This window comes from Thalassophryne amazonica, chromosome 20 (assembly GCF_902500255.1).
Source record: "Thalassophryne amazonica chromosome 20, fThaAma1.1, whole genome shotgun sequence".
In the NCBI taxonomy this organism is placed as follows: Eukaryota; Metazoa; Chordata; class Actinopteri; order Batrachoidiformes; family Batrachoididae; genus Thalassophryne; species Thalassophryne amazonica.
Window position 1 is genome coordinate 53,826,489 of NC_047122.1, and position 27,993 is coordinate 53,854,481.

The 27,993-nt window shown below is 42.7% G+C and overlaps 1 protein-coding gene across 2 annotated transcripts; it reads right to left on the reverse strand.

The window, feature by feature from the left end:
• Window positions 1-171: 171 nt before the first annotated feature.
• On the reverse strand, window positions 172-27,909 carry jazf1a (JAZF zinc finger 1a). 2 transcript variants are annotated; one of them, XM_034161502.1, is made up of 5 exons: window positions 27,631-27,909; window positions 9,412-9,484; window positions 8,603-8,808; window positions 2,727-2,896; window positions 172-638 (listed from the first exon to the last, which is right to left on the reverse strand). In XM_034161502.1, the coding sequence occupies exons 1-5, from the start codon at window positions 27,743-27,745 to the stop codon at window positions 462-464; spliced, it is 741 nt and encodes a 246-aa protein (XP_034017393.1). In that variant the 5' UTR covers window positions 27,746-27,909; the 3' UTR covers window positions 172-461. The 2 variants fall into 2 exon arrangements, with proteins under 2 accessions (XP_034017393.1, XP_034017394.1); XM_034161503.1 differs by having other exon boundaries at window positions 8,612-8,808; window positions 27,631-27,907.
• Between the last annotated feature and the right edge of the window lie 84 nt (window positions 27,910-27,993).

Consider the following 27,993-nt stretch of genomic DNA (forward strand, 5'->3'; position numbering starts at 1 on the left):
ACTTAAACCCTGCACCAATCTAGGCTAAGCTCAACTCTGCGTCAACACGTTAACAGAAAAGAGGAGTGTAAGAACTGCCGGGTTCACATTGGCGCCGGAAGTCAACTTCATCCTGCTGACGACAGGAGCATGGTAACAGTGGGCGGGGCTCTGTCGCGCTTTCCGTTAATCTTTTTTTTTTTTTGGCCTTTTCTTGTTGTTTTACAGTTAGCACCTTATGTAAGTAAAACTGAAAAGAAACAAAAGTGATAGCATATACGAATGTGCAAATATACAATGATAAAAACGCTACAAAAGTACATTTAAAAAAAAAATACGAGTGATGTAACATGGGTATAAAATAATAAGATATGCAAAGAAAAATAAAATAAAAATTAAAGCATGCACTTGATCCTTTAGTGTGAGGGGTAAAGTAAAGTCAGGGTTAGCCTGTGTTCGGGCCTGTTGATTGGTCGCAGGCTCTAGCCTTGTATCTTGCGCAGGATCTCGGTGGAGACGGGTGGGTGGAAGTTGATGGTGTGGTGTCTCAAACCCTGCGAGGTCTTGTAGCTCTTGCCACAGCGACACTTGAAAGGTTTCCTCACGCGGATCTGGGTCCGGTGGCCGTTCTTGGCGTGGTATTTGATACCGTTCACATTCTGAAGAGAGGGAACATGAGATGAGCAGGACAGAGATAAGAAAGGTGATTTCTACACACACACATCGACATGTAGTCTTGAAGCACACAGCTTGTGTGTTTGACCCTTTCAAACTGCACAAATGATGTCAAAGGTCAACGGGATCTGTGCTGAAAAAGCTGCAAAACTCTAACGAGGAAAAACTAAAAACTGCAGCCACTTTGCATTTCTGCACAGAAAACACTCTGAAGTAGGTTTTACCAAATAAAGCCCAAGTACCAGCACTGTATCACAATCCAGAAGATTCATCTTGTAATGCGGTACACACAACCGAGACATTGCCGTGTGTAAAACAATTAGCTTCACTGATCAGTTTGTTCACAATCATTCAGTTGGGGAGCAGAAACGGCAGCACAGAGGAACACGATTTCTCCGCAAATCAAGTATTAACACTGAAAGAAATGCACCCGTGGCAAACTCCAGCTTCTCTCCATTTAAAGCTACAGTGTGTGCAATTTGAGTACCATCTAGTGGTGAGGTTGCAGATTGCATATGTTGTCTGCCAGTCATGATTTTGCTTCTTTGGCGACAAAGATTCATGCTCGTGTCCCTTCTGTATGGGAGCACGCACTGCTTTTGCGATTTGCTGCATCCACAACACCGCCTTGGGTCCTGCATGGTAATCACCCAGGCAGACAACCGGTTCATTCCCTAAAATTCCAGCTCTAAAATAATCTATCTGCCGCAGCCGGCTGAAATGTGAGCATCCCCTTGGCCTTCTCAAGATACTGGAGTCATCAACACTCGGATGTCTCTGCTTCAACGTCTTACTATATGACCTAAGGCGGGGTTATTCAACTCCAGTCCTCCAGGGCCGATGTCCTGCAAGTTTTAAATGCGTTCCTGGTCCAACACACCTGAATCAAATGGCTGAATTACCTCCTCGGTATGCAGTCAGGTTCTCCACAGTGCTGCTAATGACCTCATTAACTGACTCAGGTGTGCCTAAAGACTTGGACCTTTGCTCTGCTGCAGACACATTAGCATCACCAAAAACCTCTGTGCAGTGACCTCAGCCTGAATCTTAAGCCTTGATGCAGGACAATCGCAAACCCAAACACTCCGAATTGCTGCAATCAGAGCATCCATAGACACCACAAAAATTACAGCATCATCAACGTCTGTAAATTTTTCCTCAACAACACAGCACTAAAGTGACTGGTTTCCACAGCTCCCCCCAGTGGTGTTGGATATCACCCCGTCAATGAGTGTAAAAATGTCAGATTTCACTAGCAATCAGGAAACTGGTTGCAAAATTGCAAAATCAGGAAACTGGTTGCAACGCTGCAAAATGTGAAAAGCTGAGTAAGTACGGTATGTCCCTTTTGGGCTCCTGTATCAACATGCTGCTCTACGAGGAGCTCCCATCTATCTGAAGGACTTCCAAAAACACACCAATTCATTACTGCAGATAATTATACACTAATGCGCAGAACAACATATTCAATTTCTGCTGATAAACACCCCTAAATCCTACAAACTGCAACTTCACAGCACATTTATTACACAAAAATGCATTTATGTTTTTTTTTTGTTGTTGTTGTTTGTTGCATTCTAAACTCAAATATTTATTTTTAAGCACACCTGGAGACCTACAGTCAAGTCCATAAATAACTGGACAGTGGCCATTTTTATAACTCTACATCTGTGGACGACCACATTTGAATTCAACAAAAATATGGCATTAACCTTTGAAGAGTTCCTGCCATTTCCATTCCCAGCGAGCGCAGCTCTCGCGTTGATTTAAATTAAATGGCTTTGAAAGACACTAATGTTCTCACACTGTTACAAAACACTGACTCTGAGATGAATTAGGTTTTTGTTGCAACCCAATAAAATCCAACCAAAGCAAATATGACATGATACATTTATAACAGTTTCCAGTCACCACATTCTGGATAATATAATGTGCTTTTTCAAACCCTATGTCCAGACATGTGACAAACAGACAATTGCTGCAGTGTGGACCTGATCAGATGGAGACAGTGTGTCGTGTGTGTGTGTGTGTGGGGGGGGGGGGGTCAGCCAGCCCAGCTTTTCGGTCCTTACCTTGTACCTCTTCTTACAGCCGGGGACGGGACACGCAAACGGCTTCTCCTCGCCCCCGTTCATGCACATGGAGCTGAGGATGGACTCGGAGCTGATTGCGCTTTCTGTGGTCCACGACTCGTTGCTGTCTGACTCCTCGTAGTCTACCTCCTCCTCGTCATACTCGCTGCCTGGGGGCGCACAGAACAGAAGACATTATTCAGCCCGCATTAAATACAGACAGCCAAGTTCCGAAAAGGCGAGAACACGTCTTGGGAATTTACCATTGGAAGAGTAATGAGTTGTGACTTTTTATTAATACTTCCCTCTGTTTTCGGTGGTGTTTTCACAGCGCACACGTCACTAAGGAAATTTATACTGTGTATGTGTGTGGGCGCGCGTGCCTGTGTGTGCATGTTTGTCAGAAGGCAGCGGTTGGCACAAAGAAAGAGATCATTAAATGGGAGTGATTCTCATTGCTCAGGCTGGGAAAAAGTGCTGTTTGCCAAATGTGCATTTTCCGCTCACACATAACGCACAAGCGCGCACATCCACATACCAAACTCTTAAAACATTTCAGGCACACACATACACACACACACACACGCACAAACAAGCCCGCTCACCCACACGCAGGCACAGATACGCGCGCAAAAAGGCCCAGTGACCCCCCACCAACACACAGGAAACGCTGCGCCTCGGCGTGAGGAAATGGATGGCACCCTGGCACATGTTGAAAGAGCGCGGCGGCACATAAGGTCAGACGTAACACTGCGTTTGTAACCATTTGGGCAGGAGTTGGACATCTGCTTCTAGGCTGTGCAGTGCACGGCCCCATGTGAATGCGCAGCGTGACAGCTGCTGTGTAATTAGCAGAGTGTTGACTGGTCTGCTCACTGCAGGAGCCACCAAACCTAAAAAGCACAAACACACACACAGACTGCGGCCCGCTTTGAGCACCTTCTCACTTCAGATACCAACTGGACTAATAACTCAAAAAACCTGAAGGTACAGTGGTAGGAAAAGTCAGAAAATGAGTTGTGTGGTTGGTTTTCTTTTATTTAAGTTGCCTTACCGAAAAAAGCAGCAGTGGTGTTCGCTTTGGAAATGAAAACCTGATAAACAAGCTCAGTTCAAGCTATATGCAGCTTCAAAACCGCACAATGTAGGTCAAGAAAGGAAAAAAAAAAAAAACAGATATAAAATCCTTTCTGCAAGGTTGTGTGGATTTGACTGTTGAGTTTTACAACATAACCGCTGTGAAAGAATCAGAAAATAATGATTATCTTATTTCTGTGTGAAAACTGTCACCGAAGACTACACCTGCTCCTAATTTTCCATCACCAATCGAACATCCGCTAGGCAGGCAGCAGATGGCAGCGTTCTGCAGGTAGCAAGCAGATTCAGATTTTCACCAGTGTGTAAATGATACATCCCCTTTTAACGTGTAGACATACAACATGATAGCATTTATTGTTTTGAAGTCGTGGTGTTAATCTTGAAGGGATGGACTCATTCAATTATGCATTTATTCATTCACTGCTTTTTCCAGGGTCCATGCCGAGGTTTATCCACCGCTAATGTATTTTTGAAGATATGGTACTGTGCAAAGGTTTTAGGGAACCTACAGTTTTGATTTTTTTCTTCAGCACTGAGATGGATTACATTTATAATGTCCATCTATACCCACTTTAAGAAAAGTCATGATATTTTGTTTTAGTTTCAGTCATCATGTCACATTTTCTTTTTGTTTCACAACTTTATTGGTTTTTACTTATATTTTAAACATATAGGGTCAAATACCTCTTAAACTCGAAGGGCATTTGGTGGAGCTGAAGCCTGCACCATATCCCCACAATCAGTGCCAATTAATTTAAGGACAAAAACCAAATTCCAGTTCTTAATTCAAGCTCTGTCCCTGCGATGGACTGACAGCCTGTCTAGAGTGTACCCTGTCTCTGGTCCAATGATCTCTGGGACAGGCTCCAACTTCCCTGTGGCCCTTAATTAGAATAAGCAGGTATAGAAAATGAATGAATGAATTCATGCTGTTGGACTCTATTTATTTATTTATTTGCAGACCAGCTCTGGATCATAATCATGACTAAAGTACACCATCATGAGAAACGCTCTTGAACCCGCCCCTCGGTAACCTAACTGTCCACCAGGTTTCATTTAAATTGGTTAATTTCTTTCTTTTTTTTGCATGATCCTGTTTAAATACAGAGACATGGAAACCTAGTTTAAAAAAAAAAAAAATCACATTTCTGTAAACTTTTTTTAAACCTCATTTTAAAATAATAATAATAAAACAAAACAAGTAACCACAGGAATGCAAATAAAGGGTTTGTTTTCCAACATGAATATTTTTAACCAACATATAGAATAACTGTAAATTATCCTAAAATATGCTTACATTGCCCAAAATTGGAGGTTCACTGGTCCTCAACTGTATCCATCAGATCCAAAAATTTCAGGGCTCAATATGCAGTAGTTTTAAGGAAATTACTGATGGACCCACTGACTGACAAACTCCACTACGCCAACACTTGAGTCTTTAAAGATCATTCAGGAATAAAACCACTGTCAAAAACCTGATTTTCAATCAATCAATTCAATCAATTTTTTTTTTATATAGCGCCAAATCACAACAAACAGTTGCCCCAAGGCGCTTTATATTGTAAGGCAAGGCCATACAATAATGATGTAAAACCCCAACGGTCAAAACGACCCCCTGTGAGCAAGCACTTGGCTACAGTGGGAAGGAAAAACTCCCTTTTAACAGGAAGAAACCTCCAGCAGAACCAGGCTCAGGGAGGGGCAGTCTTCTGCTGGGACTGGTTGGGGCTGAGGGAGAGAACCAGGAAAAAGACATGCTGTGGAGGGGAGCAGAGATCGATCACTAATGATTAAATGCAGAGTGGTGCATACAGAGCAAAAAGAGAAAGAAACAGTGCATCATGGGAACCCCCCAGCAGTCTACGTCTATAGCAGCATAACTAAGGGATGGTTCAGGGTCACCTGATCCAGCCCTAACTATAAGCTTTAGCAAAAAGGAAAGTTTTAAGCCTAATCTTAAAAGTAGAGAGGGTGTCTGTCTCCCTGATCTGAATTGGGAGCTGGTTCCACAGGAGAGGAGCCTGAAAGCTGAAGGCTCTGCCTCCCATTCTACTCTTACAAACCCTAGGAACTACAAGTAAGCCTGCAGTCTGAGAGCGAAGCGCTCTATTGGGGTGATATGGTACTACGAGGTCCCTAAGATAAGATGGGACCTGATTATTCAAAACCTTATAAGTAAGAAGAAGAATTTTAAATTCTATTCTAGAATTAACAGGAAGCCAATGAAGAGAGGCCAATATGGGTGAGATATGCTCTCTCCTTCTAGTCCCCGTCAGCACTCTAGCTGCAGCATTTTGAATTAACTGAAGGCTTTTTAGGGAACTTTTAGGACAACCTGATAATAATGAATTACAATAGTCCAGCCTAGAGGAAATAAATGCATGAATTAGTTTTTCAGCATCACTCTGAGACAAGACCTTTCTGATTTTAGAGATATTGCGTAAATGCAAAAAAGCAGTCCTACATATTTGTTTAATATGCGCTTTGAATGACATATCCTGATCAAAAATGACTCCAAGATTTCTCACAGTATTACTAGAGGTCAGGGTAATGCCATCCAGAGTAAGGATCTGGTTAGACACCATGTTTCTAAGATTTGTGGGGCCAAGTACAATAACTTCAGTTTTATCTGAGTTTAAAAGCAGGAAATTAGAGGTCATCCATGTCTTTATGTCTGTAAGACAATCCTGCAGTTTAGCTAATTGGTGTGTGTCCTCTGGCTTCATGGATAGATAAAGCTGGGTATCATCTGCGTAACAATGAAAATTTAAGCAATACCGTCTAATAATACTGCCTAAGGGAAGCATATATAAAGTGAATAAAATTGGTCCTAGCACAGAACCTTGTGGAACTCCATAATTAACTTTAGTCTGTGAAGAAGATTCCCCATTTACATGAACAAATTGTAATCTATTAGACAAATATGATTCAAACCACCGCAGCGCAGTGCCTTTAATACCTATGGCATGCTCTAATCTCTGTAATAAAATTTTATGGTCAACAGTATCAAAAGCAGCACTGAGGTCTAACAGAACAAGCACAGAGATGAGTCCACTGTCCGAGGCCATAAGAAGATCATTTGTAACCTTCACTAATGCTGTTTCTGTACTATGATGAATTCTAAAACCTGACTGAAACTCTTCAAATAGACCATTCCTCTGCAGATGATCAGTTAGCTGTTTTACAACTACCCTTTCAAGAATTTTTGAGAGAAAAGGAAGGTTGGAGATTGGCCTATAATTAGCTAAGATAGCTGGGTCAAGTGATGGCTTTTTAAGTAATGGTTTAATTACTGCCACCTTAAAAGCCTGTGGTACATAGCCAACTAACAAAGATAGATTGATCATATTTAAGATCGAAGCATTAAATAATGGTAGGGCTTCCTTGAGCAGCCTGGTAGGAATGGGGTCTAATAAACATGTTGATGGTTTGGATGAAGTAACTAATGAAAATAACTCCGACAGAACAATCGGAGAGAAAGAGTCTAACCAAATACCGGCATCACTGAAAGCAGCCAAAGATAACGATACGTCTTTGGGATGGTTATGAGTAATTTTTTCTCTAATAGTTAAAATTTTGTTAGCAAAGAAAGTCATGAACTCATTACTAGTTAAAGATAATGGAATACTCAGCTCAATAGAGCTCTGACTCCCTGTCAGCCTGGCTACAGTGCTGAAAAGAAACCTGGGGTTGTTCTTATTTTCTTCAATTAGTGATGAGTAGAAAGATGTCCTAGCTTTACGGAGGGCTTTTTTATAGAGCAACAGACTCTTTTTCCAGGCTAAGTGAAGATCTTCTAAATTAGTGAGACGCCATTTCCTCTCCAACTTACGGGTTATCTGCTTTAAGCTACGAGTTTGAGAGTTATACCATGGAGTCAGACACTTCTGATTTAAAGCTCTCTTTTTCAGAGGAGCTACAGCATCCAAAGTTGTCTTCAATGAGGATGTAAAACTATTGACGAGATACTCTATCTCCCTTACAGAGTTTAGGTAGCTACTCTGCACTGTGTTGTTATATGGCATTAGAGAACATAAAGAAGGAATCATATCCTTAAACCTAGTTACAGCGCTTTCTGAAAGACTTCTAGTGTAATGAAACTTATTCCCTACTGCTGGGTAGTCCATCAGAGTAAATGTAAATGTTATTAAAAATGATCAGACAGAAGGGAGTTTTCAGGGAATACTGTTAAGTCTTCTATTTCCATACCATAAGTCAGAACAAGATCTAAGATATGATTAAAGTGGTGGGTGGACTCATTTACTTTTTGAGCAAGGCCAATAGAGTCTAATAATAGATTAAATGCAGTGTTGAGGCTGTCATTCTCAGCATCTGTGTGGATGTTAAAATCGCCCACTATAATTATCTTATCTGAGCTAAGCACTAAGTCAGACAAAAGGTCTGAAAATTCACAGAGAAACTCACAGTAACGACCAGGTGGACGATAGATAATAACAAATAAAACTGGTTTTATTTGTTTGAAACCGCAGGAGACCACTTAATCATGTTTAACATAAAAGCAGATTTTCACCATTTTTATACCTAAAAACTTTGCACAGTACTGGGCGTTTTAAATTTCCCTGCAGATTCTCTCCACAGGTGAAATAAGTTGCATTCCTGTCGAGTTACAAACGGCTTCACATACTCGCCGCACTGTCTTGATTTTGATGAATACGCCGTCTACACTGCAGAGCCGGTGGGGCTCACCCACGTTCATCTCTTTCAACACCTCTATTTTTAAAATCGCTGCACACTTCAACGTGCGCGCGCACACACACCTGTCGTACCTGTAGGTGTGCTGCTGCGGAATGATGAGGAGGGGGTGATGGGGGGGGTGACAGGAGGCGTCAGGTTGCCGCTTGTGTGTCGAGGGGGTGTGGCCGTGCTGTTTCTAGACACCCCGCCCGCGATGGACAGCGACAGTTTGGGCGTGACCTTTTTCTTCATGGTCTCCTGCTCCCGGCGCGCTGCATCGGTCATGAATCTGAGAGCAGTGGCGGAGAGTTTGTGATGAACAAACAATCACACGTTCACAACTTAGTGAAACACAGCAGGTCATTCAAATCATTTTCTTATGTCGAGATCTGCACGTTCTCTTTCTTTCGTATGCTACGCGAGCCTGTTTTGGTTTGTTGAGACATCTCCGAGCTGCGGAGGGCGCCACCGCTTTAAATATACAGTCGTCACGAGGCTGTGCAGTAAATACAGATGACATTTACAACCTCGCCACTAGAACAATTACCACAGAAAACAAACCTCACTCTCTGTGTTTTACCGTTATCTTTCCCAACATTAGGTTTAGGAGTGATTTAACGGAGGATTAAGTGGGACATGAGACATTGGTTCACCGCAAAGGCCATAATTCTGAAACGCTGCCTTCGGCTGCGCCGTGGCAGCGAGGGGAGTCAGAGTGATTGTCCTCAGTGGTTTTCTGCGCTCGTCCACGGGTGAGTCACTGCTGTCTTGATGGGAAGAGATCAGTCATTTGAGCTGCTCCCTGCAAGCCACATGTGCACACAAGAGCACAGAGCTCCACTGGTGGAGCAATGGTGCCCTCTGTTAGCCGAGCGAGCGCCGCTCTGTGTACCTATTGATGTAGCTCAGGGCCAGATAGGTGGGCTGCTGCTGCTCCTGCTTCTCCAGGACCCGTGGATCTGTGTCTGAGAGTGAGAGAGAGAGAGAGAGAGAGAGAGAGAGATAAAGCACCATTAACTACGGAGGAAAACACTGTACGAATCCATCCAGGCCATTTTCACACCTGACAGTTTTGGCACAAGTTCAACAAACACTGGTGCACTCAGTTTAGTTCCTTTAATCTGGTGTCGAATTTCACTGCAGAGTTGAAAGAAAAATGGACCAGCCAAGGACTGTGTAGATGGTGGATGTTTTGCAACACACACATGCATACACACTTATTAGCGACAAGTGATACACTTCGAAAATCTGTTCTAAAGTACGTAATGTGAAGAAAAAAATAAAAATAAATAAAAAAATCGATGTTTCCTTTAGGTCTGCAGGAGCAGGGTCACTGGGCCAGGGTCATCCCTGGCTTGTTCGTCTTTCTTGATGGAACACACTGTGTTTCTCTAAGGGCACAACTAAACATCTGACCATGTTTTTACTATGGCAAAGGGCCTTAACATGGCTCTCGGAGTGTGTAAGGCAGAAGGCTCTGTGGGTATGTTTGCATGCTGGATCCGTTGGCGTCTCCTCCAGGTGCACGTTTTCTGCTTCAACTGTAATTAAATCTCTCTCTGCGTCGTATCTGAATCTTGGTGGTCCTTGCTCAGCAGTCTCATTTTCTGCTGACATCAACTCAAAAATTCCACAACACATAATACATACGACTACATTCTTGTTGACCCTTGAATCAATCAAAATGTACAATGAACCGATCAATGATTTGATTATAATGTAATAAATTGGCTTTGCTAAGCTCATTTCCCCCTTCTACTTCTGTGTCTTCAAACTCGCAAAAGTTCAAAGGCTGGTGTGAGTCGGTCACGAGCGGTCGCGGGAATGTTAACTTTGCAACGTAAATCAACATGTCCGATCGTGGTAGAATGTACGTCAGATACACGTATCTGTTTGAACGTCGCATTCGTTGCACAATTTATTTATACTGTTATACGGATCAAAACAGGAAACTTGTGCTATGCTAACAACAGCTGCCTTCTGCACTTTCTGCTACTGCATTGCGCTTTTTTTTGTGCCCTTGATTTTTTTTTATTTTATTTTACTATTTATAACCCACCCCCTTCTAATCATAACCATAATGAAAGAGTCTCACTTCCCATAACCATAACACCCCCCCTCCGACCCGGTCATCCTGCATTTCATGCCCCCATCATGAAATAAATTCATGCTCCTGTCACGAAAAGCGGCCCATTTTTGTGATGATATCACAAACCCATAGATTAAATGACTTTTCGGAATGCCACGACGAACTGCCCTGAGGCTGGGTTGCACTGTATATAGTGTGTGGCGCTGCCCCCAGTGGTAAACAAAGGCCAAGCAGAGGCCATTCAAACATGCTTCAGTACAACAGCAAAAACATGAAGAAGGTCCCTGTGTTTTCATGAAACATGCATTTGAAGGTCAGGCTGATTCTAATTCATCCATCAAGGCAGTGAGCTGTTAGCTATGTGCTAGCTGCGGCCAGCTAACAGGCTATACCGCCTAATATGAGAGAATATGACTCATGATATGGCGGAGCTTCTGTGCTCCAGTGTTTCCACCGAGTGAAATTTTAGTATTATTTAGTATGGTTAATACATGTACTACTAATTAACGGGGTGCGTGCTGGTCATAATTTTTATTATTCACATCAAAGTCACCTGTTGAAAGAACCTCCGCCCAGTTTGCAAAAAGTTAATCGCTGACCCGAACCCAGGTCGGCTAGCCTGTTAGCCTTATGTAGCTTGGTGACTTTGAGGTAGGTGAGCACACGTGAGTTTTGGGCAATTCTATAGTAATGGAATTACAACAGCAGCAAAATCTGGACATACTGCATCTAACCACTACAGATTAGGTCAGATTGTAATTCCGTTACCGTAGAATTATTCATGCCCAGGTCACACAGGTCCTGCCTGTAATCCACCCTTTTAATCATTTATTCGCTGGCCGGGAATTAGGCGGAGTCAGAGACCGAGAGACACCCCGCTTAAGCTTTGAACCTGCTCTTTTGAAAACTATGGGTGACATAAGATACCACATTTTGAGCTCTCTGTGTCATCATTCCATGACCTGCAGTAAGTCAGGTTAAACTCTGATGGCTGGGTTTTCTTCTGTATTCCTCCGTCTTAGGATAACATCCCAAATAACATCCAATGAATGAGTGTCTGTCAGGCCACGTGACTTCATGTTTACACCTCTGCTTCATTTGAAAAGAGTCAGTGTGTGAATACGAGCCGAGCTACAAAAGAAACCCAACCATCTACCAAATTCCCCCCAAATGAAGCTATAAAAACCCGTCGAGGCCTAATCGTATGCCTCGTTCTCCTCACACTCCGCTCTGTAGCGTCTCGGCGGAGCCTGCAGATGCATTCATAACCTGCGGATTATTAACGCGCACCCCCAAGACCCCCTCTAATTTACGACCAATATTTTCCCTTAAATGACCCGAAGCTGCTCAATCAGGAGTAAATTCTGAATGTCGCTGAGAAGTTATTCGCCCCTCGGTGAAGGACTGACCTGGAGATGATGAATGTGCACAACGTAGTACAGAATGCGCACACGTTTTCCAGTTGACTTGCAAAGTCAGTAACACTACAGTAGGCAACTTCCAAGGCCTGAGGGAAGCAGTATTACTTCAAAAGCCCCGCCTCCCACCACCCTGTAAAACAGGAGCTGTGAGCACGACGCTCTGTGGGTGGAGGATCCATGAGCTACTAGTGCCATCAAGTGTTCAACGAGGGAATTTACAAAAGACTCCAATGCCAACCCCCTCAAAAAAAAAAAAAAAAAAGCCACAACTGTGGGTTTGTGCTTACAGCGTGCATGTTTAAGTCTGTGTATAGGCATAATTACAGCTGCATATGTAATAGCTAGCAGATGTATCACAATCCCAATGTGATGATCCAAGAACTCAATCACCTCTATGCGACAATTAGCAACACAGTCCTGGGTGCTCCTTCCAATTTAGCCCAAGTACGTGTGAGTGAGTGTGAGAGAGTGCACGTGCATGTGCGCATGTGTGTGTCGGCATGTTGGCGTTGTCAAAGGCCTTTGGTTTTCAGGCTTTCACACCTCATAATTAAAAAAGAATGCAGACTTCCCACAGTGCAGGAGAACACCAAGGAGATCAGCAAACAAGAAAACAACCTTAAAAAGGAAGAAGAAAGAAAGAAAAAAACTCCACACTGCTGCCGTAGTGAACACGCGAGTGTGCGTAAGGACACTTGGCGCTGAAAAGGAGAGCTAAGAAAATGGAGGATAGCTGCAGAATGCAGGTGGTCCCAGTGGTGGTCTGCAACAGGCTTTTATAGCTTCAGCCTTAATCATCTGACCTGCTGCTGAGATGTGGAGACCAGAGCGCGCCGTGCACATAAATACACACATGCACCTCGACCAACACCACTGACGAGTCACGAGACCGGATAGCTGCATGATCAACATGCATGAAGCGAATCTGGTGAAGCTTGGTTTGTTTGTTTTTTCGAGTAGTAAATAAAGACGCACACAAAGTAGCAGCAGACCAATCAAATGCATCCGAGATGATCGACCTCGGCTGATGCCTTCTTTCATGATGCCAATAATAACATTTAGAGTCACATTTGACAAGTTGGCCCGTCAGTGTGGCTTCTGCAGAACAGTACTCGGGTTCCCGCATGTGTTAATTTACATGCACATGGTTGCCTTAAAATAGTGACAATGAGTGTTGTGAAACAGATGGAAATTTACCAATAATGGATGTACAGTATTGTACACATTACTGGATGTAACGCACTTAAATTAACATTTATTCAATAATAAATGTTAATAGGAGACCATAGTCTCGTTTGAACCTTCTGTGATATGGCAGGATTTGACCACTTACGGGGACCTCCATTTAATATATACACGGCATAACTTCACACGGATAAATGGTGTACAGTTTTGTTTTTGGCTGCAATCACCGAAGCAGTCGCGAAAAGTTTTTTTTTTTCTTCAGTTCCCGGTGGAGAAGAAAAGGCAAGGACGTAAGAGACATCATGTCGGTAAGCGTTAGCCTACACAGCTAACCAGAGTAGCTCTGTTCTCTCGCCTGCAAAATCGCCTCGACACATTTGTGCTCCGGATCATAAACACATGTCCACTTTCCCACCACATCGTCACATTTTCTTTGCATTTTCACTTTGTGTGTAATTTGCTCAAAACCTCATTGAAAACACTGTGGTTTGTACACTGGAAGTAGAGAAATTACATCATATGCATCATATTTTACCACTTTATCCCCAGTCCCCAATTAATTATTATACAGATTACAATAACAATAAAAAATGCATAATATTCATGTAATAAACGTAATAATGGCAGTCAAACGCTAAGACGCGTACAACTGCAAGACAAAACAGGAAGCGCATCTTTGGAATTATAATCTGGGATGTGCAGTTTTGAGGATTTTAATTTAGGATGAGGTAAGTGTGCTGGTGGAAACAGACTAAGCCAGGTGCACGATAAGAGGGAGACCTCTGGAGTAAATGTTTCCCGGCTTTACGACTTCCGCTCAATGGAGCAGGACAGGAAGCTAACACGCTGCCAACCCCGCCGCTGGATTAGCAGAGCACAGACACGTGCACAGTAAGCTTTGTGTATATGCATTTGCAGTTCTTTTAATTGCTGAAATCTACGTATTGATTGCACGGTGCACGCTGTTGGGCTGCTCTGTGTGTGTGTGTCTTTGTGTTCTGAAACATTTCAGGGTCCCCACAGTCTATAAATATTACCCCAATTAGTGTTTATGTCATTAACCACAGTGACCAATCAACAACAGCTTTGCTCATTTCAACACACACATCCATCTCTCAGAGGTGGCACACTGCTGCCCCCTGTTGAACAAAAAACCCACTGTATGCATGTATCCCACTGTAACCCACTGTATCCCGGCCCGTGGAAGTGTTGAAACCAGGACAAGAATGTGTGGCGTGTTTTGCAGGCTGCTAATGAAGCCACAGAGAGCATTTTAACGTGTTTCTAGAGCAGCAGGCAACCGGATGGAGGAAGAGGGGAGGAGGAATAGAGGGAGCAAAGAGGGTAAATATGGAGGGGGTGAGAGGAGGAGAAGGCAAACGTCTCTGTAATTACACTTCCCAGTGCTTGGTGGGGGCACTTGGGCCCTTCAACTTCCGCAAAGGCATCCGTCTGTGTGTGTGTGTGTGAGAATGTATGCTGAGAGAGAGAGACAGATTGCAGTTTCTAGTTTGGGATGCCAGCCCACTAATTGCATCACTTACACCCATACAGGTCAATTAGGAAGTACGGTAAAAACACACACTTGCATACAAAAAAATAAATAAATCACATCCGTGCCTATTCCTGTGTCACACCTCGGAACAGTGGTTAGAAAGAAAAAAAAAAAATCTAGCAATGCAGAAAAATGCAAAGACAAATTCCAGCACTCACCTGCCACATTCATCATTTTGTAGACAATTTGAGATAATCACCAACCAGAAGGATGCGGTGGAGTGTGTGTGCCTGCACAAAGCTGGAGTTTTGACTGTGGAGAACATTTGCATTAAATTTCAGCGGGATATTATTGTATATGCGGTAACTGAAAGGGTGAACGAGATCAGTGTGTTCCTTTCTGACAATGTGACTGAAATACTAGGGGAGCTATGACCACTACCTGTGCACTCTCCCCGCCCCCAATGACTAAGCCAAACCAACTGTTTTTGGTTCCTTAAACGACCCCAAAACACAATCAGGATGTTCCCAAAAATAAAAAAAAAAGCTTCAAACCAGTTATCCAAGATGATGTCCAAGATGGCCACCAAAATAGGGTTTTTTTTTTCACTAAAACACCTTTAAAGAACATATAAACAACTTAAATATCACAGAGATTCAATGGGAAGACCAATGCAGGTCACAGCAAACTCATTTGCGTCTAAATTCATTCATGGGTTTAAGATTCAAAATGGCGTCCAAAATGGCCACCAATAGACCCTTAACATTAAAATACATAGTAGGAACAAACAACAGACTTAATAATATCAGAAATCATTGGTGTTTTAGTGAAAAAAAAAAAAAAACAACAACTATTTTAGCAGCCATCTTGGATAACTGGGTTGAGGCCAGTTTTTATTTTTGGGAACATCCTGATTGTGTTTTGGGGTCATCTAAGGAATCTAAAAAAGCTGGTTTGGTTTAGTCCTGGGTCGGGGGGGGGGGGGGGGGGGTGCAAAGGTAGTGGTCGTAGCTCCCCTAATAAAATGGAGACTGAAAGCAGGCAGGACGCTGCAAATTTCATTCACACAAATCCCAAGACAAATATATTTGCCCGACACAACCATTCTTGTGAGAATAAAGGACTAATTAAAACAACTTGTGTTGCTTCATCATATAAAATAACTTTGCAAATTTGTTTTTTTTTCCCAAGGTGGAAGGAGGACAAACATTTCAGTTACTTCTAGTCAACTTCATACACATTTGGAACAAAGGTCAACATGAAGCACGGCCCAATGGCCCGTGGCCACATAAAGTTGCTCTATGGCCAACAAATTTCTGGTCTCCTGTGGCCACCATGCTGCAAGCCTTCACAAACACAACAGTTAACCAACAACTCCAACTCCTGCACTGACACAAACACCCCAGTCTGTTGTACATTTGAGTTCAAAATGCTACAAAAATAGAACAGTACAGTAATGATGATACTGTGAGCCAACAGTAATTATTTCTGGTGCACTAATAACTACTGATAGTATATGAGTGCGTCCAATCAGAAGTGATTGGAAGCAGAACGTTAAATAGCTGGATGTTCTGCAGTGTGCACTGGAGAAGTCGAGCTCATTTTTTCCCCTCCCAATCGGACACAATGTTTTCAGGAAACACTGCATCACAGTTACGGTGCATAGCTGCACCCCGGTGAAATTCCATTGTTTGAAAACACTCAGATGGAACAACAATTTGAAAAAGCTGGAGGGTCTAGAGAGCTGAAACCTTCAGAAACTACACTAAATACTGAACGCTGAGTGAGAACTGCTGTGAATATTTACTGCAGATGGTAAATTCAAATGTATGACGCAAAACACAATTAACAGATACCAATCAAAAATCAATGTCAGACACTGATACACGGACATCTGAATCGATCTAAATATATATGAAGTGGTCTGTTATAAAGGTTATAAAATGGTTGAGTTATTCTTTTTTTGCTGTTACCTCCACATCTTGAAGCCCCTGTTAAAGTTCAAAGGTTGGTGCGAGGCTGCGGTAAGACTGGTCACAAGAAGGATAACTTTGTGAGGTTAAAAACAAAATCAACAGTGGTAGGCGGTACAACAGATAAATGTATCCATATGAACTTTATGTTTGGTTTACAAGTTGCACAAAATACTGTCATAGCGATTCAGAACAGGAAACGCTTTGCTATGTTACTGTATGAGGTGCTGCCCTCAACGGTCAACATTTAGCAAAGAATTGCATCGGATTTCATCATATCTCATTGAAGTGTTTTATATAAAGCATGACTCCAGAACTGTATAGTAGCCCATGTATCTAGATAAGTAGAATTTTGTAAGTGAGAGATATATAACCATAACAACACTGTAATTGAAAGCAGCAACAGCAACACTGGAAAGACTTTTACTGTGAAACTGTGTTATTGTGGCTGGCAAATGTTATATAATAGCACTTTAACCGATTTATTCTGGATTCTGCTACTGTTTTCTTAAAACCAGACAGTTTTGCCTCCTAAACTCGTGTAAACTAAGTGTTCATGAGCTTAACAAACAGGTCAAGGCAAAACACACACACACACACACACACACACACACACACACACACACACACACACACACACACACACACACACACACACACACACACACACACACACACACGGCAGTGTGTTGCTTCTATTATCCGGACAAGAGGCTCCCCCTGCCGACCTAAATGTGATACAGCAGCCCTGAGTCTTTAAAAAAAAAAAATCACAACAGTGGGAGGGGTATTCAAGACAAAGTTTGTACAATACTCTGCACAGTTAAGCGTAATGTTGGAAAAAGTGAATCGCTAATAACAGAGACAGTAAAATCAAAAGCCACTGGTGTGCAGAAAAGGTTGAGCAGGAAGGAGAAGGAAGCAAACAGTGTTAAATATAAAGGTAAGCATCATTTTTTTTTAATCAATGTTTGTGACGATCGCTAACAAATTTATTTCTTTGAATAAATGAATTAACCACAATCATTTTAACATGTTATTTATTAAGAATAAATGTACAACCCCAATTCCAATGAAGTTGGGATGTTGTGTGAAATGTAAATAAAAACAGAATACGATTTGCAAATCCTCTTCAACATATGTTCAACTGAATACACCACAAAGACAAGATATTTAATGTTCAAACTGATAAACTTTATTGTTTTTGAGCAAATATTTGTTCTTTTTGAAATGGATGCCTGCAACACATTTCAAAAAAGCTGGGACAGTGACAACAAAAGACTGGGAAAGTTGATGAATGCTCAAAGAACACCTGTTTGGAACATTCCACAGGTGAACAGGTTAATTGGAAACAGGTGAGTGTCATGATTAGGTATAAAAGGAGCATCCCCAGAAGGCTCAGCCGTTCATAACCTAAGATGGGACGAGGATCACCACTTTGTGAACAACTGTGTGAAAAAATAGTCTAACAGTTTAAGAACAACATTTCTCATGGTTCAATTGCAAGGAATTTAGGGATTCCATCATCTACAGTCCATACTATAATCAGAAGATTCAGAGAATCTGGAGAACTTTCTACATGTAAGCAGCAAGGCCGAAAACCAACATTAAATGCTCGTGACCTTTGGTCCCTCAGGCGGCACTGCATGAAAAACCGACCATTGTCAGTTAACACAGTTCGTCGCAACATCTGCAAGTGCAAGTTAAATCTCTACCATGCAAAGTGAAAGCCATACATCAACAACATCCAGAAACGCCGCCATCTTCTCTGGGCCTGAGCTCATTTGACATGGACAGATGCAAAGTGGCAAAGTGTGCTGTGGTCTGATGAGCCCACATTTTAAATTGTTTTTGGAAATCATGGACGTCGTGTCCTCCAGACAAAATAGGAGAAAGACCATCCAGATTGTTACCACCACAAAGTTCAAAAGCCAGCATCTGTGATGGTATGGGGGTGTGTTAGTGCCCATGGTGTGGACAACTTACACATCTGTGATGGCACCATCAATGCTGAAAGGTACCCCAGCTTTTGGGGCAACACATGCTGCCATCCAATCAACGTTTATTTCATCAAGACAATACCTGCTTGTACTCGCGATCTCGTTCTTTCGGTTATGAGCCAAATCTCATGACCGTAGGTGAGGATGGGAACGTAGATCGACCGGTAAATTGAGAGCTTAGCCCCCCTACTCAGCTCTCTCTTCACCATGACGGTCCGATACAGCGACCGCATCACTGCAGATGCTGCACCGATCCATCTATCGATCTCACGCTCCATCCGTCCCTCACTCATTGCAGGCATCCATTTGTGCCAATTGCAAAAAGGAGTTAAAACTGCAAAAATTGTTACGATTATTATTACATTTGTATAATACATTAAAATTAATGGGAAGTTGATCTAGTGAGACATTTTATTGATTTTTTTTTATCTCTGTATCAGTTTCTTAAATTTGTTACTCCCTAATATCTGTATCAGCCCCCCAAAAAATCCATACCAGTCCAGCTCTACTGCGCAGGCAGTCTTGCAGCTAACCACAGAAACACACAAGTAAATAACTTTTGCGGCAGTGTCTGTTCGTGTTTTACACCTTAACCTTTTTTAAACAATCACAAAATAACATTTTTTTATTAGGTTAAGTTTTGTTTAACTGAAGACTATCACATTCTCTTACTGCCGTGATCGCTGTGTCATCACTTTTTCACTTGCTCTGACTGAAACAGTCTCCCTACATCCAGGAAAAAATACAGCCACATTCCTGTGGAGAAGCTAAACTCTGTGTAGCAAACATGTGGAGATTAATCAATACGAATTGGTATCTAGATACAAACATGCGCGATGCGAGTGCATCAATTCATTCAATGTGCATCAATTCAATTGATTAGTGAAATTGTGTTGCATCGCTCGCTGCCTGCTTGCATCTATTTTTTTCTGAGGTACACTGAATGCACTACGGACTGTTCGGGACACCAGAGCGGCTGTTGTTTTTGAGGGTGTTTATCGGGAAAATTATTATTTCTCTACGTGGATTGCAGAATGCAACGGGTCTGTCTGAAGCAGCGCTTCAACCCGCTGTTCGCTGGTTCTCTGATTTCCTGGTCTTTAAAAGCGGCAATTTCTTCATTAAACCTTCTCAAAGCCATTAAAATACTGTATTTTCCACACCATAAGGCGTACCTGATTATAAGGCGCATGTTAAAACATATAGTCTACAAAAAAAAGGTTACGGAAGCAAAACAGTGAGTTTATTTGAACTTTATTCTAGTATCTACTATTATTCTACTATTTAACAATACTCATTTTTTAGCATTCTTCTGTCACAAATCCATCAAAGTCCTCATCTTCTGTGTCTGAATTGAACAGCTGGGCAATTTTGCCATCAATCATAGCCTTAAGAGTGTGCATATCATGAATGCTTGGTCTTGTTCCCATGATGCACAGTTTCTTTCTCTTTTTGCTCTGTATGCACCACTCTGCATTTAATCATTAGTGACTGATCTCTGCTCCCCTCCACAGCATGTCTTTTTCCTGGTTCTCTCCCTCAGCCCCAACTAGTCCCAGCAGAAGACTGCCCCTCCCTGAGCCTGGTTCTGCTGGAGGTTTCTTCCTGTTAAAAGGGAGTTTTTCCTTCCCACTGTAGCCAAGTGCTTGCTCACAGGGGGTCGTTTTGACCGTTGGGGTTTTACATAATTATTGTATGGCCTTGCCTTACAATATAAAGCGCCTTGGGGCAACTGTTTGTTGTGATTTGGCGCTATATAAAAAAAATTGAATTGAATTGAAATTGTTGGATTTGTGAGAATCTACTGAATCTGGTACCTTGTTTCCCATGTAACAAGAAATATACTCAAAACCTGGATTAATCTTTTTAGTCACATAGCACTACTATTATTCTGAACACTACCGTATGGTGGTGTAACTCTGCCTCCCCGTCTTAGTGAAGGTGTGTTCGCCGTCTGTCATCCATCGCTCCCAAGCCGCTCGCAACGTCACTTTGAACGCCCTGTTTACACCAATGCCCAGCGGTTGGAGTTCTTTTGTTAGTCCTCCTGGAATGATGGCAAGCTCCGAATTAGTTTTCTTGACTTGGTTTTTCACAGTAGCGGTGAGACGGACGCGCATGGAGTTGCATATCAACAGAGACGGTGATGCGTGGAAAAAAAAAAAAAACATCCGGTCTCTTTACATACACTTCTCTCAGCCACACACTCATTTTCTCCTCGTCCAACCAGCCCTTTTGATTGGCCTTAACGATGACTCCAGCTGGAAACTTTTCTTTTGGCAGCATCTTCCTCTTAAAAATTACCATGGGTGGTTTCTCTATGTTACCATGGCAACCAAGAACAACAGTGAAAGCCGACTTCTCATGGCTTGTGGTGCATATGGATACCGTGCTGGTCCCCTTCTTCTCCACAGTATGGTTCATGGAGATGTCAAAGGTGAGGGGGACCTCGTCCATGTTGATGTTGTGGCTGGGCTGGATCTTTTTTCATTGATCTTGAATTCTCTCGCAGCTGCTCTATTCCCATGAACAGCTGTGTAACTGATAGCCTGCAGTTTGAATTGTGCCTCGTAGGCATGTCTCTTCGCTGGTGCCATTTTCGGGGGTCCTTAGACAAACAAATGTTTTGCAGGATACCGGTAGCATACCTACCGGAGGCGTGGCAGAGGTGAGTGTACGTACCACAGACTCTGATTGGTTTATCGCTGCCAGCATATGTAGCGTACGTATTACGTCTGTGTCAGCGGGAAATGGTCCAACGGTCAAGGACAACATCGTCGGCCGTTTTTACAGATTTTGGAATTCAGTGCACAAATAAGGCACACCGGATTATATGGTGTACGGCCGATTTTTGTGAAAATTTAAGGCTTTTAGGTGCGCCTTATGGTGGGGAAAATACGGTATGTCAATCATGAGTCACCTTTCTGTGGATTAAAGTCGTGAACTGGGACTTGTCTTGTTGCGGGCAAGAAACAAGCATCGTCCCCCGTTCCACATCGGAGTTTTACGTGATGGTTCTCTGTCAACTTCAGTTTACGCACCGGCTGGTGCCAATCAGGTAAAGGAAATAATAATAATACTAATAATAACAATAATAATAATATCCTCTGTTTTGTGGGACTGAGTGAACAGCTCCAAAGAGCCATGCAGATTTCAGTCGGAATTAATAACTTCAGCACGAATCACAGTTTTAAATCAAATGACACCTCTTTCCAAACGTTATAATACAAACAATAAACTACAACCGACCAAAATTGGGGTTTTTTCCCCAAAATGAGCTGTGCAACGCAGCTGGGTGCAAGAGCTCAGCTCAGAGTCTATGGAGTTACATTTGTGTCATTAATATCTGAAAGGAAATGCTTTTGACAAAAACTACAGATTTTGTTTGTTTCTATTTCTGTCCAGTGATCAGGGATACATGATGTACATCAAGGATCCAGTGACCATGTACAGATTTTATTGATTTTTATTCATGTCCAGAAATCAAGGATCCAGTGACCAATTTCATATTTATTTACTTTAAGACTCAATAAAATGTTGACATAGAAAACCTGTAAAGCCTACTTTTAGTACACAGAAAATTCACAGGAGGTATCGATAAGGGAATCGATAAAGAATCCGATCGATAAGCGGAATCAATAATGGTATTGATGTCGATAAAATCTTATCATACCCATCCCTAATCATATCACACCAAATCTCATTGTGAGGAATTGAATCACCATCAAATACATATCAAACTGCATCTAATCGGGAATGGGGTGAATCGTATCGTAATGTATCGCTATATGTATTGTATCGCTGGTAGTGTATCGAGGTTCGTATTGAATCATTGTCAGTGATGAGATTCACAAGCCTACTGCGTTGTGCTCTTGTAGTGACGACTATTCCAAACAGAACCTATTTACACATGGTAATAGGGTACCGCAGTCTCGTTTGAACCCTGCGTGATTTTGTGGGATTTGACCACTTATGGGGACCGCTGCTCCCGTTGTGCAATATACACACAGCATAATTTCACATGGACAAATGGTGTACCGTTTTGTTTTCAGCTGCAATCACTGAAGCAGTTGCAAAAAGGTTTTTTTCGGTTCCCAGTGGAGAAGGGAAGACGAGGCGAATGGGAGACGTTGTGTTGGTAAGTGTTAGCCGACACAGCTAACCAGAGTTTAGCTGTGTCCTAGCCAAGGTTGGGTAGGATTACTTTGAAAGAATACATGTGGATTACATGTATGTATTAACATAGATTTGGATTACTTGTAATCTGATGACATTTCAAAGTAATCCTACCGAACCCTGGTCCTAGAGTGCAAAATCGCCTTGACATGTTTGAGCTCCGGGTCATAAACAAACAACAACGCATGTCCACTTTCCCACCGCATCATCACTTTTTCTTTGCTTTTTCACTTTGTTTGCCATGTAATTCGCCAAAAAACTCAGCGAAAATGCCGTGTTTCTTTTCCCCGGAAGTAGAGAAATTACGTCATGTGTGTCATCTTTACTCCTTTGGTACCCGCCCTCAAACGAGACTACGGTACCCAATTGTACACTTGTAGCAGGGCACCTCTTGTCAGGATGGTGGTCATGTGGCTAAGTGCGCTTGTTTCCAGTGCAGAAGGATGCTGGTTCAAGGCCACCCCTGCCCATTCTCCATCTTATGTGAAGTTGCTTTAAGAAGGGCATCCAGCATAAAACTTGTGCCAAATCCACATGGGACTTACTAACTGCACACCTGTATCATATTTCAAAGTAGATACAGACACAACAGTTACAACTAAAATTTGTACATGCACATTGTGGAACGGGACGGGCAAACATCCAATGTTACCAGACCCAAGGATAGGTTGATGTCAAAGTTAGTGTTGAGGCTTGTATTGCATGCATTTACAGAACCTTCTATAATTAACCACTGTGGTGTGTCATTGGATAGCATAAGCCTGACAAGTCATAACTCAGCCTTTGATTGCAGCTACGAAGTCACTTCCAGGTTAAGTACTGCCCGAGCACAGCCGAGATGTTTGGGATTCCCCTGTGGCCTTCCTTGTATTTTTCCTTTCTTATCCATCTCGTTCAAATATCTTACAAACTTTTAATCTCTCTCTGCTTTCTATCTTCCCTTCCCTCTCTGTGCCTCTTTGTTGAGGCAACAGGCAGGTACATGCTTGTGTCAATATGGAAGGGGGGAGGGGGGGGGGGGGGGGAGCTGCCATGCAGACAGCCTAAAGAAGACTGAGATCACTACATTCCTCAGACCTTACCTCGACTCGCCACACAAAGCCTCAAACAACAAGTAAACACTGCAAAACAAAGTGTGCCCAACCATTTCCTCTTGCATTCAGTTGTAATCTAAACAGTGTGGGTATGTGGTCCTTTCCTCGAGGATGAGCTCAACACGGAAGATTACACAATTTTCCCACGGAGAGGATCAGATCGCGATCATCTGAGATTGACTTCTGTTTGCTGGCAGCTATTGCAGCCTATGTCAGAAACAAACTGAGATAACTGAGAAGGTGAATGGCGCAAACCAAAGGCAAAGTCAGAATTTTTACCAATACGGAAGAGGGTATGTCCTACCACAAGAGGGCAGCACTGCCTAGGGTAATAATGCTTCTATAAAAGTAAGGGCCTTGCTTCTGCAGTGATTTATGTCCCTGCATGTAAACCTGTTCACACTTGTAGATCGTCTGATTTATATATTTTAATAACGGCTACGTCTGCTTTTTCATTATCTTTGTGCACATTGCAGGACAGATTCTAATAATTAAAAAAAAAGTCTGATATTCTCAAAGCTTCAAACAATACATCTGACATCTCAGGTTAATGAGCTAAACATGACCGGATTAACTCGACCTTTGACGAATCATTGATCGCACCACTTCAAATGCAAAGAGAAGTCAAAGTCAAATATGACCACCTCCCCCCCATCGCTCTCTTCAATCCCCACCACCTGTCATGAATGTCCCCGCGGTTACTGATCTGTAATTGTATTGATTAGACCGTATGATCCTGAAGCTGCTGACAACCATGTGACGTGTAGAGCGGGAAGAGGTGCAACTCATTAATCCCAGTATTCAGACTGACAGGCGATCGTACAGCTCAGCTGACAGCTGGTGGTCAAAGGTCACGGAAATAGGCACATATGAGAGCTGGTGCACTTGGGGTTGAATGACTGCAATGACAACATCCACTTTTTTGGCACTGGCAGCAGTTTGAAGAAAGCAGGGTGGTTGCTGGGTAAACCGCTGACCCAGGTAACCACAGATCTTTGTCATAAGATAGTCTAAAATTGCACATCAATTATACACACACTCGTCCCGGCATGTGTGACATGGTACACAAGCACTCTGCTACTGAAACAGCAGGTGTGTAATAACTCGGCCAATATGCAACCCCCAACCCCTTCAGAGAGAGCCAGTTGTCATGGAGACTGGCTCAGTGAAGCATCCTTTTTATAAACCCCCACTCCCTCGCCCCTTTGCATACCTCCTTAGGATGGATACATGACACAAATAACGATTAACCGTGACCAACTTTATCACACAGCGCTGTGCTGTCATCGGCCGTGGTCAATTGTACGTTTGGAGGGTATACGGAACCATTTTAAGATTATACCTGTTGTGTTCGTATAAGTTTTAACTGCGCCTCAAGAAGTGTCTAATATAGAATAATTTTTATATTTCTGGCCGTGAATACCAGTGTATTAATCATATCGCTAAACCTTGAGTTCCAGCCGAGTCTCAAGTCCCCAGTGTTTGAGTCTGCAGACCCAGTCACTCACATGCACGCACACTGTTCTGAAACCAGAATTACTTCCAGAAATCATGGTGGTCATATTCAGGAGTTGTATTAAAAAAAAAAAGTCTGCTTTGCAAACTGTGCAGAACATAACGGTCAATCAGCAAGTCTGAGTTCAAGTTCAAATCATCAGTGTCCAGGTCCAAGTCAAGTGTCAAGTCTTGCAAAGTCAGAGCTGGAGTTGTACTCGAGTACATGTCCTAGACCCTAGTATTAGATGTCCGGTGAATACCATATGGTTTCTTTGTTTTTACGTCTGACTGCCAGCAAAATATCTGAAAATGTTACAAATCGATTTCAATTAAATTTCAGTGACAGGTGACCCTTGAGTCACAAAAGACCTGTATGGATTTTGAGGAGAGTCCATGCATCCATGTTGCAGAACCACAATGAAAGGCATCAGAGAGGTCATGCATACCCTTCATACTCCACACACAATACACAAGTATATGTAAATGTACTTATGTCTACAAACTGTGTTTTGACACATATGATTTCAACATGCAACTTCATTATAAAATCCTTCATACCAATCAATTATAAATATTTTTGCTGATCAACTGATTTAGCTGATCAACTCTTGCCATCAGACTGTACAACCCCTCACTCAGGGGGAGGAGTAACAAGAAGACAGGGGACAGGAAGGAGAGGAACAGTAGTAGCCAATAAGCCAGTAGCGAACAGTATTTCTGGCATTTATATTTGTATTTACATTTTGCAAATTGTTTTTTACTTCTACTTTTGATACCTTGTGTGCTTCTTGCCCTGTGTGCTGCTATACAATGCTGCTTAATAAAGTTCTATCTAATCTAGATTATACGTCTAGGCCTCTTGGTTATTGAGATATGCAAATAAAAAAAAAGGTTTTAAGTAATGATGTTTTCGTTGACTGTTCACCAAACTATTCCAATATCTAATTACCTCTAGATATCGACCCAGGTAATATCTGCACCAGGTTTGAGCCACCTAGGCTGCGTAATTCTTGAGATATATGCAAAATAAAAATAAAAAAAAAACCACACTGCTTTACAGATCTTTTCTTTGACATTCACCGCTGAACAAATGATGCCAACATCTAATCACCTCTAGATATCTATCCAGATAAGATCCCCACCAAGTTTGAGTTATCTAGGCTTCTTGTTTGTTGGGATATATACAAAAAACTGTTTTTGGCCCATATTTTCTTTGACCTTGACAGTTGACCTTTGACCAAACGCTCTACAATGTAATCATCTCTAGATATTTATCCAAGTAATATTCCCACCACGTTTGAAGGAAATCTATCCAGATGGTTTTGAGTTATCTTGCCCACAAATCCAGACAGATGCCACCCTGCTGTTTCAGTGATGCACATAGTAACACATTCTGCCATTAAAAATTCATACATCCATTCTATAAGTGCTCTGCTGCAGCTGAAAGTGGACCTGCATCTGACAGTCCTCTCTCTATGTAGTTACTAGTTAATAATTAAACATGATTTAATTACTGTTTTCTATGAGACCACAATTAAATGTGAGTTGACTAACTGACCTGGAATCAGTACTACCACCAAGAGTTAAAAAATAACGCACAGATGTAATAATTTATTTCCTGAAGACTACAATTATTTTCTCCAAATTAAATCTGAACTGGTTGCAGGAGCTGAAATTTAAGAGATGCAACAAGTTGAAAATCTTAAAGAAAATACTGTTACAGTCGTGCCACGGCAGCAATGCAAAATGACAAGCTTCTGCAGAAATTGCTGTCATGATGAACCGAGACATCTGGAGCTGCAGAAGGATGAGAATGTTGCAAGGATCCCGGCCGGCTGCACCGCATCAACAGGCCTGGAAACGTCAACGCTCCGCGGTTAGCAGCTACACCTACGGGACCTACGCGGCCCTTAGTTACCGCTGCAATAGGTAACTGTCACGGCTAACGCGTAAACCACACAAGTCCTTCCATCCTTTCGCGCCTTAAACGCCTTGTTCTTAAGAGAATTAAACTTTCATTCTGGTGAATATCAGCGAAAAGGCGCCGCCTAAGCGCGGGGGGAGCTGCGGGAATAGCGGAACGCGAATCCCGAGCGTATCTGCGCACAGCTAACTAGCTAAAGGAGGCTAGCTAGCAGCGGCTAGCCGCCTAGCCCCCGCCGCCCCGTGGCCCGGACTCACCGATGTGATTGTCCTCGATGTGGACGATGAGCTCGGCCAGAGACTCAAACTGCAGACCGCAGCCCCCGAACCTGCACGAATTCGAAAAGAAAGAAGCGGCGGCGATGCCCGTCATGTTTCTGGCGCTGGTGCATTCACCGGGAGGGAGGAAGAGGAGGTCTGGGAGCCGGGAAAGAAGAGGGGAGGTGGTGAACGCTGAGGCAGGAGGTTTTCGGGTCCGGGGAGAGGAGCGAGGCGGAGCAGCGGCAGCGGAGAGGCCAGATACCGGGCGAGCAGCCAGACAGGACAGCGGCAGCCGCAGCTGGGAGGGCGGCGGGGCGGGGCAGGGCGGTGGGGGGTGGGGACGGTCCGCGACAATTGGCT